Source organism: Mandrillus leucophaeus, unplaced genomic scaffold, assembly GCF_000951045.1.
Source record: "Mandrillus leucophaeus isolate KB7577 unplaced genomic scaffold, Mleu.le_1.0 Scaffold110, whole genome shotgun sequence".
NCBI lineage: Eukaryota > Metazoa > Chordata > Mammalia > Primates > Cercopithecidae > Mandrillus > Mandrillus leucophaeus.
Window position 1 is genome coordinate 110026 of NW_012099210.1, and position 16558 is coordinate 126583.

General features: G+C 41.9%; 2 protein-coding genes across 2 annotated transcripts in view; both read right to left on the reverse strand.

The window, feature by feature from the left end:
- Window positions 1-7412, reverse strand: part of TBR1 (T-box, brain, 1) — a 9844-nt gene extending 2432 nt beyond the window's left edge. Inside the window, exons 1-6 of the mRNA XM_011992000.1 lie at window positions 6411-7412; window positions 5681-5835; window positions 5195-5316; window positions 4473-4631; window positions 3271-3332; window positions 4-139 (exon numbers count right to left, since the gene is read on the reverse strand). Coding sequence (XP_011847390.1) covers window positions 4-139; window positions 3271-3332; window positions 4473-4631; window positions 5195-5316; window positions 5681-5835; window positions 6411-7102 — 1326 coding nt within the window. The 5' untranslated portion in view covers window positions 7103-7412. The remainder of the gene's footprint in view (window positions 1-3; window positions 140-3270; window positions 3333-4472; window positions 4632-5194; window positions 5317-5680; window positions 5836-6410) is intronic.
- A 4440-nt stretch (window positions 7413-11852) lies between these two features.
- The window catches only part of PSMD14 (proteasome (prosome, macropain) 26S subunit, non-ATPase, 14), a 117990-nt gene continuing 113284 nt past the window's right edge, over window positions 11853-16558 (reverse strand). Inside the window, exons 11-12 of the mRNA XM_011991394.1 lie at window positions 14676-14738; window positions 11853-12268 (exon numbers count right to left, since the gene is read on the reverse strand). Of these exons, the coding sequence (XP_011846784.1) occupies window positions 12170-12268; window positions 14676-14738 (162 nt within the window). The 3' untranslated portion in view covers window positions 11853-12169. The remainder of the gene's footprint in view (window positions 12269-14675; window positions 14739-16558) is intronic.

The window sequence follows — 16558 nt, forward strand, 5'->3', positions numbered from 1 at the left end:
GGCCTTGGCGTAGTTGCTCACGAACTGGTCCTGCAGGAAAGAGCCGGCCATGGCGTAGCGAGCCCCGGGCACGATCTGCGAGCGCGGCGAGTCGTTCGGCGAGGGGGTCAGGCGGTCCATGTCACAGCCGGTGTAGATCCTGCGGGGTAGGGAGAGAGAGAGAGAGAGAGCCGAGGGGTGGCGCGGAGGTCCCTTGGGGTGGGGGTGGGGGCAGAAGGGAAGGCCACCTCCACTTTTCGCCCACCCCCACACCCTCCATCTACAAACTTGCAGTTCAGAATTTCCTGGAGAATACAAGAGGCCACAGACCTCTATCATTCCCAAAATAAATCATGGTATTATGAAGGAGCCAATCTGTCTATGCAGGGACCTGAGCAAGATGCAGACCATCAAGGGAACGACTTCCTTCTTCTCTTGCTCTCGTCAAGTATACTGGGGTACTGAGAGAGGGGCACAAGCAAGGGCTTTCATCCCACTTCTCCAACATTTGTGTGCACATTAAGGCAGATTTACCTAGGGACTAAGATGCTCTTTGCCCATTGGGCCTTTCCTCTGCAGTCAGAGTTTCTGGGTGAAATTTCTAAACAAGGTACTCACTCCTCCACCCTTTTAAGACCTATGTCCGTTTGATTGTTCAGGTCATTTCTCTCCTTTTTCTAGATTGTTTCAGAAACCCCTAAGGAAAAGCCGCACACGCAGAAATCATCAAAGACTGATCTTCACCCGTGTTCTGGAACTCGAGGTTTGCTGCTGGAAGCCTGCAAGGTACTTAGTGTCTATTGTTTCCCCTGTGTGAAACTTTCACTCCCACGTCTATTAATACAAACAAGAATTACTACTCAGAAACAGTAGTCATCAATCAGAAATATTCTCTTAAAAGAAAAGGTGTTCTTTACTCCGACCTGCTTTTCCTAGCTTTTAGTCCATTACGGCAGAAACTTCGGGGCAAACCTACGGTGCAAACCTACTGTGCACTTACCAGCCTACTCCGTGCAGTGGACCACTAATAATAGCTAACCTTTACGGAGCTTGACTATATGCCAGGCATTGCGAGCTAGATAACTTTTATTATCCCACTTTACCGATGAGGAAATTGAGGCAAAAGGACGTTAAATAACTTGCCCAACCACCGACAGTGATTGTGTTGTTGGGAATTACCTTAGATAAAATAATCAAAGATTAACTTTAGGCCCTGGGCCTAGAAAATCACATTAGAATTGAGAGGAAAGCAAGGGTTGGATGAAGATTGGTAGAAGTGTTTTCTCATACACATGCACACATGCCTCCCTTTTTATTTAGCTCACACATAAATGTTTTAATCTTTAGTCAACAGACTGTTTTGAAGGAGAACCTCAGTCTTGTCAGACCTTAATCCTTCAGGGAGGAGATTCCCTGGTGAGTGGCCAAGCAAGCTCCTAGTACCCCATGAACCCTTATACTTCTCCCTCTTTCTCCAAAATTGAGCCATGCCCAAGTAACCAATGTAAAAGGGGAAAGGAAGAGTGTCATAAACCAGTCAACTCTTCCCTATCCCCTAAAGATATCAGGTGTTTTTTTGTTTTGTTTCTTTGTTTTGCTTTGTTTTTTTTTTGTAGAGGTAAAGAAGTTTTTATGAAAAATTTAAATTGATTTAACATCAAAGAGGAGTGGCTTTTCCAACAGAAGGCAGCCAGAGGAGGAGGGGCATGTGAGAGTTTTGCTGTGGCTGCTCAGGTCCATTCTGTTTAGTGCACAAAATTTCCCTCTTGAAATTGAATTCCAGTTTCAAATAAGAGAAGTAGAGGGAGGCAGGAAGGGAACATAACTAGCAAGGTGCAAATATCTTCTCTGTTTATCACCACAATATTTTAAAAAGAAAAAAGCAGTCTGCAAAAGATACAGTTTAGATGCCCATCCAGGTCCCACCCACTTGGGATTGCTGAATTGATTTGTGCAAAATAAAATGCTTTTGAACAGATGTTCACAACAGAATTAAAATCTCAAAATCTACAGGACTCTCCTCCAACATCTCTAGTCTCTTGGGCCACACACTTTCCACTGTGCTGGGCACACCTTTTTAGATTGTGAGGAATAGAGTAGCCAAGTTTTTATTCTGGGGAATCATATTGATGAGACTTGCTTCCTTTGGAGTACTTTTGAAGAATATATATAGTGGTTATAGGCAGTAATATCAATGACTCTCTTTTAAATTATTAGAAAATATCAGGAGGGATAGTTAGTATCCGCTTGGAGATGGAATAGAGGCAGTCACTTGTCCCTTTCTCCACGCACATAATCTATGCTAGTCAAAGGCAGCTTCAACTTTTTAGCTCTGTCTCCGGCGCTCAATGTAAGCCATGAAATTAAGATGTATGTACCCTTTCCTTTTATGGTCAGAAAACATGGGGGAACCCCACAATCCAGAGTTAGATTTATAACACTATCTGAACTCTTAGGCACTGTGGACCCTGAGTGAGAATTGCAGAACAAGCCCAGAAAGCATTCAGTTTACACCTACTGTTGCCCCCAGAGAACAGCCTTTTGATACAAAAGAGGGAGGTAAGGGAGGCCTAAAGAAAAGGGCACCAGCATGTTTAATTAAAACACACCTAGATACAAAAGAAAGAGGAAAATATTTTTCTTTTGAAGTTTATAAATAATACACAGCAACACCGTCTGAATCTTTCCAAAAGCCTAAAATGACCATAACAGCGGTTCTGCTCACGAACTCGCCTGTGGTGGGTGCACATTTGTATTCAGTCCATGGTAAACTTGCACAGGAAATGCTATTACACAAAACTTGGAAATAGGTAAATAAAAGTCACATATGCTAAGGAGACTGGTAACAACTGCCAGAGGAGCCACATGCACTTTTAGGCAGAATTGCCCGTTTCAGACATAGACAATCTGAGCTGAGCATCTGCAGCGCCACATACAGTACTCGCATCCGGGAACCAGGGCAGCCTCCCCAGCCAGCCAGCCAGCCCCAGAGGCCCGCCAACAACTTTGTAATCCACAGGAAAGCTAAAATTAGGTGGAGGAAACCTCTGACCAAAAACCACACAAGTACCAAGCCACAAGGTCACCAGAGAGAAGGGGAGCCAACAACAACAACGACGACCAAAAAAAAAAAAAAAAAAAGAAGAAGAAGGAGGAGAAGAAAGGGAAAACCTCTAAAACAACCTTGTCTTCACACATTCCAGCTTTCAAAATCCTTGTACATAATAATCCACCTTTGACCTAAAGCCCAATTCCACAACTATTTGAAAAGGAAGATACAAAATTACTTACGTGTCATAATTATCCCGAAATCCTTTTGCAAAGGGGTTGTGATCTATTTTCAGTTGTGTAATCTGGCAAAGAAAAAAATGAATGTTATCTCACCTTTTTTACATGAAGACTGGGTGTTTGAGAATATATCATCTGCCACTTTTACAGGGGCTTAAGGCCTACAATTTATTAAATAGCAAGGTTTTCCTAACTGAAAAATTTGAGGGATTGAGTGGAAAGGAAGTATCATGAAAGTTATGAGGAACATGTTTAAATAAACGAGACCTATAACTAAAGGACTGCTTTCAGTTAGCTCTCCTATTTTTTCTAAATTGATTCAAAATCACATTTTTAAAATGCTTGTTACAGTGTACTTATTCAGACAAAAATCTTTAAGGAGAACTTGAATTCATCACTAAATGTTGACTATTTTAAGTATTTTATATTTTAAAACATTTGTCGTTTCTGACTCACAACCTGAGAAACCACAAGTTGCATCTTAAAATCAGGTTGGATTTAAAAACATGTTTTAATTTCTGATATTATCATTTAAGTAAAAAAAAAAAGACAAACACAAAAACTCCTATCACTCCTAGTAGTCAAATCAGCCACTAAAATCAGTTTTTGCAAACTTGCAAAATCGGAAGAGGTTCAAGTGCTAGAAAGCTCAATCCATAGCCCTTAGTAATTTGATTTATTGTAGTTTTCACATATATGAATGTGTATGTTCTTTTGATCTCCCAGAACAGTGATGTTTGTTCATTTCAGCCATCAGTTCTGAGATGGAAAAAAAAAGAGAGAGAGAGAAATTTTTTTTTAGATGCCAAAGCTTGCCAAGAATAAAATGCACGGGGAAATCTGCTTGTTTTCTAAAGGAAAGAGAGACTTAAAAAAAAAAAAAAAAAGTAGATTTTAATCTGTTCTAGTTCGAATCCCAAATTAAAACTCCCAAAAGAAGAGTCTTTAGAAATCCTGGCCACCTCAAAGGTGGCCCGGGTAACCCGCGACGAAAACAAATAGAAAGCATTTTCCCACCGGCTTCATGTTTAGGAAAGGTGCCGTGGGCAGGCCCCTAGCCCTAGGCCTTAAAACGCACAGCGGAGCCAGCTGTTGCTGATGTTAGCGCTGCTAGTACCCTAGACCTGCATGGCGGGAGGATGTGAGAGGGTAGGAGAGAGATGTCTGTGCCGCCCGCCTCGCGCCCAGCCCCTAGGTCTCCTTACATCCGTGTTCTGGTAGGCGGTGACGGCGATGAACTGAGTCTCAGGGAAAGTGAATGTCTGCACGCGGCCAGGCTGGCTGGTGTCCTCCGTGCCGTCCTCGTTCACTTCCACCACATGCAGGCGGGGCTGGTACTTGTGCAAGGACTGTAAAACCACCATCTGTCCGGCGGAAAGAAAGGGGAGCGCCGGGTGGCGTGTTAACGCGATCGCTGTGCGCGTGGCTGTGTGCGCCCCGCTGCGCGCCCGGACTGGCGGAGGCAGCCTGCAGCCAGCCTCCCAGGCTCACTGACCGCGGAACTCGCCTGGCTGGCGGCTGACTGGCTGGGGCAGACCGGCCTTCGCACCTCTGGGAGCGAAGATAAGCCGGGGCACCGGAGAAAAGGGGGAAGCCGACCGCCCGATCCTCAGGGCCCTTCTCCTAGTCCTCCTGTAAGGAGGAACAAAGATTTCCACAACCTGCAGATCTTGTGGGGTTTCTTCTCAAAATCAATCAGTATTAGTACTTGGGAAGGTCGGGCACTCCAAAATTGGGCCGACGGGGGTGTTGTCAATGAGAACAACTTCATAAATTTAACATAAATTTGGAGGGTGGAAATCCAATTTTTAAGTCTTTTTAATGAAGCAAAGAAACGTGTATCCAGTTCCATATGCTGCTTTGCACTGACGAACTGGATGTCAGGGAGGAAGGGGTGAGAGAGAACACGAGCACTTGAGCCACTGACCTGCCCATTGTTATTTGAAGCTCCTTTGTTGTTCGTAAGTTTTAATTTTCCAAAAGAGATTTCTTGGCGCATCCAGTGAGCCCCAGTGTTGGGGGAATCCGGATGCATATAGACCCGATTTCCTAGAGAAAGAAATACGTTGTTTACATATGCCCCCGGCACTGCCCAGTCCCAGCTCCTCACCACGTAGGACACACACACACACACACACACACACACACACACACACCTTACTCCACCGTGAAGCCCATTAGCTGGGGCTTTTTTAGGCCGTTCTTTCTTCCTATTAACTGGGGGTGATTAAAATAGCTTTTGCATAATCCTCCCCCTTCTCGCAGCTCAGTCTGTCCCCCTGTCCCCCTCGTTTCCTTTTAGAAGTCATTGGCCGATCGTTTTAAAAGTCGCTCGAGCCAGTCCACAAAGGCTTTAATTAATCATTCTCACCTAAATAAGTGTCAAGAAAATGTGTTAATTGGAAGGACTTGCCTTGCACATTGGTGTCCGCTTTGCCGCAAGGAACCCATTTGCCTCCTTGAAACCTCCAGTGATTGGGATCCGCCAAAATCACATCCACAAAAATATTGTAATGAGCCGTGGGATCGAGACCAGAAATGTTAAAACTTAAAAAAGGAAACATGCGCCTATTTAAATTAAGGGGTGGGGGGAGAAAACAAGGAAAAAAGAAACATAAATGTTAAAGATTAAATGCAAGAAGCGGGGCGCCAGATAGCAAAGCAAAACTTGTTCTTGCAGCAAATAGGGACGAATATTTGATGGGTTAGAAAAAGGGTGGTGGGAGAAGAAAAGAAGTGCAACCCAAATCAGGGAGAGCGGCGGGTGAGCTGGAGTGGGAAGGCGGCAGGTATCACTGCCCAGGTGGAGAGAGAGGTTGGCGACCTGCGTCTCCACCTGTCCGTGCATGCCAGTGTTGATGCGTCCCTCCCATCGCCCAGCCGCTGGCCGGGGCTCTTCCTTTTTCTTGCCTTCCTCTGGCCACTGACTGGCTCTCCAACCACGTACCTAGAACGGGGTGCCCCCCACCAACATCCCCGTGGCGGTTATCCCTTCCACTTTCCCCCTTTCCAAAACCAGCCAACTCTAGGGCGCCTTCCACTCCGCTCCCGACCCCAAATCGTCGCTGCCGCGGCAGTCACAACCTAGGTGCACTTGTCCCCGGCTGCGCCTGGAGCAGCGGCAGCCAAAAATGTAGTATTACCTTCCCTGTTTGGTGATGATCATCTCCGTTTGGTGCCGGTGAAATTTCAGCCAAAGAGGCCTGTTGCACAGGTACACCTGTGCTTTGCCGGGCACCAGCCCCGGCTGGGTGGAGGAGAACTGGTAGAACGGAGCTCCTTGGTAGGAGTGGCTGTACTGCTGTGGGTAGGGGTAGCCGGCCGTGGGGTATCCCTGCGGCGAGGAGTTGGACAGGAGGCTGTTGTAGGCTCCGTTGGTGATGACCGGGTGGTGGGCCATGTAGCGGCTGGGGCTGCCGATGGAGAAGGCGGGGTGCGCCGGTCCGTGCTGGCCGGGGTACGGGAACATGGCACTGGGAGCAGTGGCCGCAGACTGTGGCTGGCTGGACTGAGAGAGGAGGTAGCGATCTGCAGCAGAGCCATCGAAACTGTGACGAAGCTCAGAGACCCCGTCCAAGACAGGAGAGAGTTTACTTCTCTGGACGTCCCCTGGTGAGTCCTTGGAGTCAGGAAAATTGTCTGTATCTGACTGATTCGTCATCCCCCTGGTAATTTTTTTCAAAGGTGAACTTCTCTCCAGGTTGTCAGTGGTCGAGATAATGGGATGATCGTGCAAGACAAGCTCGGATCCGCCTGAATGTGGGTAGCTGCTGCTCACATTGAGAAATTTCTTGGAGAGCATGATAGAAGGAGAAAGGCAGTGCTCCAGCTGCATAGCTCTAGAACCTGAACACTCGCCCTCCCGTCCCTGGTTTTTAAAGTCCTATTTATCATAAACTAGAAATCCACAGACCCCCTCACTAGACAGAAAGCACTTCAACCAGCAAATGCTTCTCAAAGGTTTGATTTACTTTTTTTTTCCCTGGGAGAAGAGATTGGCCAATTGACACTATGCAGCAATCAGAAAAGGCTCACTTTTGATCTTGCTGCTTGTGCTGCCGATGAAACGGCTCCTGCCATTGGTTAACTGCTGACAGTAATTTAATTAGATAGACATTAATTAGGATAATCACCTGGCTCCTGGTAGCGACGATCATGGCAAATTGAAGGGGATGATTTTATTGTTGGCTTGGGGGGTGGGGAATGTGTGTTGGTTTACGTGAGCACTGTTGTGTCACCTTTAAGCTTTGTGACCACTGCTTTAGGAAGATTCAAAGATGTGCAATTTACTAAACATTTCCTACCTTCCCCCCCTTCCCCCATTTAGAGCGGAGGGGCGGAGGAGGGAATTCGACGATGCTAGGAGACTTTTCGGATCTGAATGAGCCAAATATTCAGTTGAATGTAACGATTTCAAGTGCAAAGTATACAAAGCGCGAGCCGGTGGCCTCTTCTCGCCCTGTAAAAGTTCCAGAGTCTGTCTTTTCCAGCTAATACAAAAGCACACAACACCTGAGCTGGTGCTTTGTGAGCAGGTCCTACGTGTCCTCGGCGCCCCCACCCCCACCTTTTAAACTGCAAACATAAATAAATAAATCCCTGCTGCTGAGAGCCACAGCGACAAGCAGAAGGGGGGGAGAAGAGGGGGCGAAAAGCAGCAACTCACCCACCAATCCACCCACCTCAGGAAGGTTCGGTTTCTTGTTTGAGCACAGAAACAGTGACAATCTATGATCTCCTTTTTAAGTTTTGAAATAATCATAAGCTGTGGGGCTAAAATGCCTTAATGTATTTGCAGTGATGTTTACCGGGTCTTTACTAAATATTTTATCAGCGAACTTGGTTGCAGATTATCTGAAGAGCATCTAACTGGGGGTAGGCGCCATGCATCCTTCTCGTCCCTCTGCATATCCTTCTCTCTGAGGTACTGGCTTGGCGACAGGTTCAAAAGCTTCGCCAGGAAAAGAGAGGGCCGAGTCCCCGTGCAAATGGGCTCGTCAGAAGCGCTGATCTGGGGAGACAGAGTGGAAGTGGTGTCAACACAGTAATCGCTACTGAAAACGTGTGTGTGTGTGTGTGTGTGTGTGTGTGTGTGTGTGTGTTTAATGTTTATATAATCTGGAGGGGAGAAAAAGCATCCATGCCAGTAATTTTAAAAGGAAAAAGAATCTAAAGAGGAATAGAAAAAAACCAATTTAAAAGGATGTTGGCACAAATAAATAGCACGAGGCCCAAAGAGACCCCGAGGTGTAGGAAGGAGGTCTCTCAGCATCCGCTCTACAGAGGAGCCCAGCCCTCGGCCTGAGCCAGAGGGCCAACAGTGGCAGAGGCTTTTTATCTGCCCAAAACTGCCTCCCGCGGCCCGGCGCTCGCTGACCTGCCCTTCCGCGGCTTTCGTCCCGGACGCCGAGCCACGCGGGAATGAGCAAGAGGAGCGCCGCCCGGAGCTCCGCTCGGCCCCGAGAGCTGGCCGGCCCGAGGGCGGGCTCCGCCCGGGGGAGTGAGGGAGCGCTGGTTGAGCTGCGTCTGGTGCAGACCCCAGGGGCACACACTCTTTCCGTGCTGGAGGCGCGGCCTGGGCACCTCAGCCGGGGGAGCTTCTGGCTTCGAGTGAGCGCGTCTGTCCTACCCGTACCTGGGGCAGCTCCCAGAGTGAGAGCAGCGCTTGGGGACATTGGGTGGGGTCCTGAGCATGGGCGGAGACAGGTTAACCAGACTCGCCGCTTCGCCACTGTGGTGCATTTTCAGAGCAGCCCCTCGGTGGGCTGAGCGGTCAGCGCTCAGCCGAGACTGCGCCCCTCGAGGCGGGCTGGGCGCCTTGGCTACAGAGGGCACCAGCTGCGGCCTCCATCAGGGCGCCGCGGGCAAGGCCCTGCGCGGGCGGCCTGAACAGCGCAGGTTGATGACCAGATGTCCCAGACTAAAGCCGAGACAATTTTCTGGGATAAAAAGAGAGCCAGACCCATTTTTCCTTTCGAAAGCAAACCTCAGCTCTTGGTCAGGAAGCTTCATAAACAAGCAGTCTTAGCTGTTGAGTCGTTGGGGTGCGGGGGAGGGGAGTAGGGGATGCCATTTGACACTTGTTTTTCTGCCCTTGACCTTCTACCGCCATTTGCCTCATGAGAGGCTTTTGACCTCTTGACTACTTTTGGCTACTTTCGTTTCCGTCTTTCTCCCATCTTCAACTTCTCTGTCCCTGAGTGCCTCTCCCTCCGTTGCTTCGGAAAACAGTACTTTCCTCCGTTCTCAGTGGGACAGAGCCTTAAGTGTGTAAAGAGGTGAGACATCACCTGGGCTCTTTTTGAGGCTTTGCCATTCTGGACACCCTAAACTGCTTTTTTCTTTTCTTTTCTTTTCTTTTCTTAAAAAAAGGAAGAATGCTAAAATGAAATGTTAAGGTGTTAAAGGATAGAAAAGGGAAAGAGTGCACCTTCTTCAGAGTTTTTAAGGAATTGATGTGCTCTCTGACCCACTTTGGATTATCAGTAACAAATTCAGTGACTGCTCAAATATAGGCTATGCCTTGAATTTATATACACTAAGGAAAATTAAGGCTTTCCTCAGAATCACCACACGTGCCTGTGAACCATACTTCTAAAAGAAGGCCAGGGCTTCTCAAACCTTAAAGTGTATATGAACCACACCAGAATTCTTGATTATGATTCAATAGGCCTGGGGTGGGGCTTGCTTTCTGTATATATAACAAATTTCCATAAGACCCAGATGCTATTGGTCCAGGCAGATGACACTTTGAATGGTGAGGCCAGAGCTTTCAGTGCCGCCATACTAGTCTGAGAGAAAAGCAGGGACATTTCTGCACTAGAGACAAACAGTTTTGTTTCCAGAGCTGCTTTACCTCTGCATGGTGGAGGGGTAGATATGCTCACATAAGCATGCTTGAATGCGTGCACGTGTGTGCGCACACATAGTCTTAAACAGCTTCCTGAGTTTGTGATTAAACGCATCTTTTCAATGCCTAACTGGGCCTGGGACATCAGGCTGCTGTGAAAATAGCTGTACATTCCAAGACAAATGTGTTCACTGAGCCTCGCCTCTTAGGGCATCTTGATTTTGATCGACTCCAAATCTACAAAAATATAGGTTTTTGCTAGCAAAGATTTTGACAAGGTTCTGAAATTGGGAATGTCACCAACATGAACCAAGTGACAGTAAGTGGTGTGGCTACAGGGAGTCCAGGAAGATGGGGTGATCAAATAAGGGCAAAAACAGGCAAGGTAAGCCTTCCCAGTCACAGGATTCAGGATATTTTCAGAGGACTAAGTGGAAAACAAAAACAAAAAACCCTTTCAACCCACATATTGAGAAGAGTTCTTGAAATGTTAAGGCCTTCTTCTGAGGGCACTGTGCCCCCCAGAAATCACTGACTAGCACTCATTAACAACATCTGCGAAATAAGTTAGAGAATCTTATTTGTAAAGGGAAAAATCATATCCAAAAAGCCTGCACACACGTTTGAATTAGGCAAAATAAAACTTCACTAACTTCCACTTATATTTTAATTTTAAATGGTTAAATGTAATCCCAACAACTTTAATACATTTTACATGTCCTACATAAAATATACTGTCACTATATCTGAAACAATAAACCACAGGACAAGCAAGAAATGCTCAGAATACTTCTTATCCACCAAAAAAGATATTGTGAAACATACTGGGAATTTAAGCCATTTCTACTTTCAGTTTCTGGTAACTTCACTAGGCAACCAATAAGAGCCTAGACTTGTTCCAGTAGGACAGTAACTTGATCTATCACAGCACTCATAACAGTTCTAGTAGGTTAAGTTAAATTCCAAGTCCCCATGTAAAACCTTCCTTTAATGAAGCCTTAGTAATACTCTCACCACATTTTCACAAGCAAGGGTGCAGACTGGAATTAGATCTTTGTCTCTCTATCTTTTGCCATACTCCTTGGTATAATCGGTATGGTTCTGAACCGTAAGTAATAACAGGGGCAGTTACTTTTGTACATCACATTAGAAGTTGGTATTAGCCATTTTTTTTCTCTATTAGAAAGCTGGGTAGTCCTAATTTAGAAAAGATGAGACCAAACAATGACAAAATTATTGCTTATAAGCTTATATTAACCTCACATTATGACTACTTTTCTCATTTTGCTTTTTAGACATTATATACTTTCTGTGGTTATTTTAGATAAAAGTCCAGTAGAGTCTGCAGTAGCCAGTTCCCAGTTTCAAAACTGTTGGTAGAAGTGTACTCTTTTAAAACATGATAAAGTCTAAATTAAAATTGCTCCCTTTTCTTTGTAAATGTACTCCTCCAAAATCCTAAAAGTATAATATGTTTATAAGAGAGTGAGTATACAATATTTAGCTTATGACAAATGCTAATAAAATATCAACATTTTTTCTGAGTTACTAATTAGGTAGCCACTCATTAATGGAAATCATTATACATTTGTGAAAGTTTGTTATCACACTGATGTTTTATGTGTTATAAGATCTTAAAATGCAAAGGGAAACATATCTTTGTGTGAGATTTCTAGACCACTGTCAAATGTTATTCCATCAATCCCACCCATTGCCAAAAAGACCTCAGGAAGCATAGACTGTAAATGTATTTTATTTTGTAAGTAACAATCAAAATATATTTGTGCTACTGATTTTTTCAAATATTAAATGGGATCTTAACAAAATTTGTCCACTTTGATGTACTCATGTATAACTTTAGAATCTGCAAAGACCCTGACTAAAGAAACAGAAGTAATTGCACAACTGAGACTGAAGGTGTTACGGTGCTGCAGATGATGCCAGATGTCTTACATTTAGCCAAGTACACCTTCAGAGGTCCCTTGATTTTGAGCATTAGGAACAACAGAGGAATATACACTGAAAGCATCATCAATAGCGTTTTTCGTTGCTTTATTTAAATACGACAGTATCCAACATAGCTGCTAAACACTGGACAATATTTGAGGTCATAAGTACATCCACATGTTCCTCCAAATGACGTTTGGGGTCCTAAAAGAGCAAAAATAAGGAGAGAGAAAACAGAACCATATTATTGGTAGATAAATTACTTAAATTTTTTTCAGTAGCCGATGAAACTGGTAAAGAAAGCCAGACCTAACTTAAATATTTCACAATTTAACTTTACTAGTATATTGTTACATTCTTAGAATTTCTAAATCAATAAGTAGCTAATAAAATAATAGATTACACAATGAAAGCTTGATTTACACAATGCAATGACTGTGTACCAGAGATTTTTATAAGGAGTAACAAGGAATTCTATACAGCTTACAATCATCTGATTTTTTTAAAAGTTCATTTACATATGTCTACCTGTCTGCATAGATGTGTATATTCTCTACCATTCATATATCTTGAATGTCTGAGGGAATGCTTAATTCAAAGCGGACATACCAATGGGTAAGAGTTCAGTGTGAATTCTCAGCACTTCTTCTATGTTTTATAATAGCAAAAATCAGAATTCTGTACAATCTTAATCTTTTAAGAGTAGTGCTTTAAATGATTCAGAAAATATTCTTGGATCAAAAGTTGCTGTTTGTAGTTGAAGAATTTAAATACAATTTGGATCAATTCTAAAATGTTAAGAATGTTTCATGTAGCTATTCTGAAAAAATGTATCATCGAAAATTATATAGGTACAATCCTTTAACTTAAACCCGATCATATCTATTTTTGAAATAGACTGAGTTAAAAAGGAGGCTTAAAATTGTATTGTAATAAAGGAATTTAAATTAAAATGCTTAGTATGTATTTATGTTTTAGGTGGGATTAGGTATTTGAGCAAAATTTGAAAGTTTTGAAATAAGGAATATACATTATACACAATAGAAAAATTATAATTTAAAGGATTATATTCTTACGGTTATTGTTAAAATACCCAAGACTCCTAACTTTAAACAAATGCTCATTATTGGAATTATTTCTTGGCCGTGCTTTTCTAACCCTTATTTTAATACACTGTTTTTTTAAAACAACCCAGAGATACAACATGTTACAAATAATTTCAAGTGACTAGACTACAATATATTTTTTATTTCAGAAATAAGTCTCAGGGCATTTTAGGTGAAAAAGACTGAGAAACACTGGCAGGAGAAAAAAAGATATTGGTTTAATTCCATTATAGACAGTTTTGCTTTTGCCACGCAGTAGGCCAAACCAGTGAGGTAATAACTATATTTTTAAAAATGACTCTGATGATTATTAAACTTTGCCAATTACATATTTTTCAGTTTCATTTTTTATTTAGACCTTTTATTTGCTGCTTTAAATCTGTATCAAGAAACTATGGCCTCGGAAAGACATTTATTCAAAAAACGGTTACTGAATTCCATAAAGTATAAGGCTCCAAGTTGGTGATCTAGTATTATGATTAAAATAAGTAGTGGAAAGATAACAAGGGTGATATCACATAAGATGAGAAAACAAAATGAACTGTATTTCATTTTGCTTTTTGTGGGTATTTGTTTTTAAATTATAATACTCAGAAGGTAGTGAAATTTGATTTTCTCATTTATGACATATGATAAAGTCAGACCTTTGCCCCTACTGCTCTGTTGGAGTAATTCATTTTATAGTGAATTGGTAACATGCTTCCCTCAGTTATCTACATTACTTCTTGTGGCAGCTGGGTGATTCTTAGAGATTTCCCATCCAAGAATGGTCCTGGCCCAAACCTACATAGCTTGTGAGATGTGATGGGATCAGAGCATATGGTAGGATGGCTGAAAGCAAAGACAGCTTAGTGTCTTGCATCTGAAATATCAAGATTCTGCCAACATCAGCAATATGATAACCATGTTCCATGAAATGGGGAAAAAATGTAATCGACATTCTTTAAAAAACAGTCTAATTAATCTGTAGATTCCTTTAATTGGTTGGTATCTTCCCCCACCCTCAGATAATAGAGACTAAAATATATATTTCATCTTAGAAAAGTGAAAGAGCAAATACTTAAAGCCCTTTCTCTTCACTCAGTGTAACCCAATAAGGCTCTAACCTTTCTCAGGAATATTACCTACATATTGATAAAGTACATAATTAACAAAACTTGTTACATATGAAATAAATCTACCCTTCTATTATCTTTTCTATTATCTTATTTATCTGTAGATTAAAATAATACTTAAAAAATTAATTCAGAACACAAGTGTCCTAATTTGTTCCTGGTTAATTATTTTCACTGAAGATAGTATCTCATAGGTATTTGTGATTTACTTCTCTATAGAGAACCTGACATCAAATAAATTTAGTGACCTTTACAATTAGTATCACATTTACATGACAGAAGAAAAATGCAGAGTGGACAGGAAAAAAATTATATAGGCCGTAAAACAGTTTTAACTCTATAAGAACATGCTATTATGCAACTGCATAACTTATTAACAGTATACCTCACCTGCTTGCCAACATTCTTTATTGCCAGCTGTTCAGGTGTCATCTTATCTTCTTCTTCTACAGCCTGTGAATGAAACACAAAGGACAGAGTTTAAAATTATAAATTCTCTATTCCCACAGCAGGATAATCACCAAAAATAATGATGACCAGAATTTTCATTCATAGAACTTTTATTCAAAGAATCTACTGAATAAAATTATACTAAACTTCATAATAACCTTCAGGGCAATAAAAACTATCAGCAGCATCATTTTGAAAACAGACAAGAAATACACAGAAAGTACTGAAAATATCTAACAGGATCACTAAATGGTTGTGTTGACCATTTGCAACACAAATTGACCATTACTGAATTCTTCAGGAGATGGGAGATGGAAGTACCTGCAGTGGCACTTATGGCACTGTGGTACTAACTAATTCTGTTCTGTTGCCCTCTCCTTTTCCTATTTGCACAGTTCTTTCCCAGTTTCCCATTTCTCTGTCTCCTTTTTTCTTATCAATCCAGCCTGCCCATAACTTCAGTATCTATTTAACTATCAATAGCACTTAGGATCAAAGGAGCTACTGACTTTTGATCCACTAAACAAATCACATGGGTTTCTCTCTTAGTATTTCACATCTTTAAATCTCTAAAAGTAATACATGTATTCAGAAAAAAATCTGAAACTACTCCACATGAGCGATCTTTAGTAACCATGAAGAAACTGTCATTTGAAGTTTTCAACAAAAAATTACCTGAACTAAAAACCAAATATAATCAAAATTAAATTAACCCAAACAATACATGAAAACCACTTTCCACTACTTTCAAAGTTAGCTACAAACTCTTCTATGTATGATCATAACTTTCTGGCAGAGTAATTCTGAAATAATTATAACATTTAGATTAGCTACCACTACTGCCCTCCTCTCCCAATAATGGCACCAATATAAAACCTCTTTATTGAGAATTTCACACATAAGAAATCTTAACAGTTTAGGTATGTTATGGCCTGAAGACAAAACTCTGTATCAGATGAACTTTTAGTCTATGATTTATTCATAGCATCTGATAAATTGAAAAAACAAGAAAATGTAAGGATCACTAACCTTAAGAAATGCCAACACAGCATTTACCACAAAAAAGAGTTACAAAAGGGGGTGAGATGGTGGTGGCAGAAAGCAGGGAACCAAAATCCCAGTGAGGGTTAGATTTGGATACGCTGAACTTTATAGTCTCACAGCTGCCAAATTTCTTCATGTGCGAACAATGAACATGTAGGAAATGTAATCATCAGACATTCCCCATAAACTGGGAAGTTTGGCTGCATTTCACACCTTCTTAATAGTTTTGTAAACAGAGAACTTGAAAATGAGCAAAGATGGCAAGTGTCTAATTTTATAAATGGACAAACTATCTAGAGAATTTTCCCCAGTAGAACCTGCCTAAAGAGAAAAGATAGTGAATAGGTATTGTATCTACTGATTATCAGAAGATACTTATTTACAACACATCATTAGGAAATGCATTTATGACTCATAAGCCCAAAAGAAGAAAAAGTAAAAGTTAATAACATGCCAAATCTAGAAATCCCTAGACAGAGAATATGCTCATTTTCAGAGTCAGATGTCACTCTATTATTTTCAGTTATAAAAGTATTTCCTAACTGGGAAATGGTTCTCCCACTATTCAATGTTTTACATAAATGGAAACATTTACAAAACATATTAAGAGTATGTTTTTCTGAATTACTTTCACAAATTGTGACACTATACTTTATTGACTTAAAAGCATTTAGATGAATGGAACAATTCACTAAGTTTGTACTACATACCCATTCAGTGTTAGTTGTTCTACGTACATGCCAACAACAGTACTTACTACAGTATTGGAAGGAGGCAAA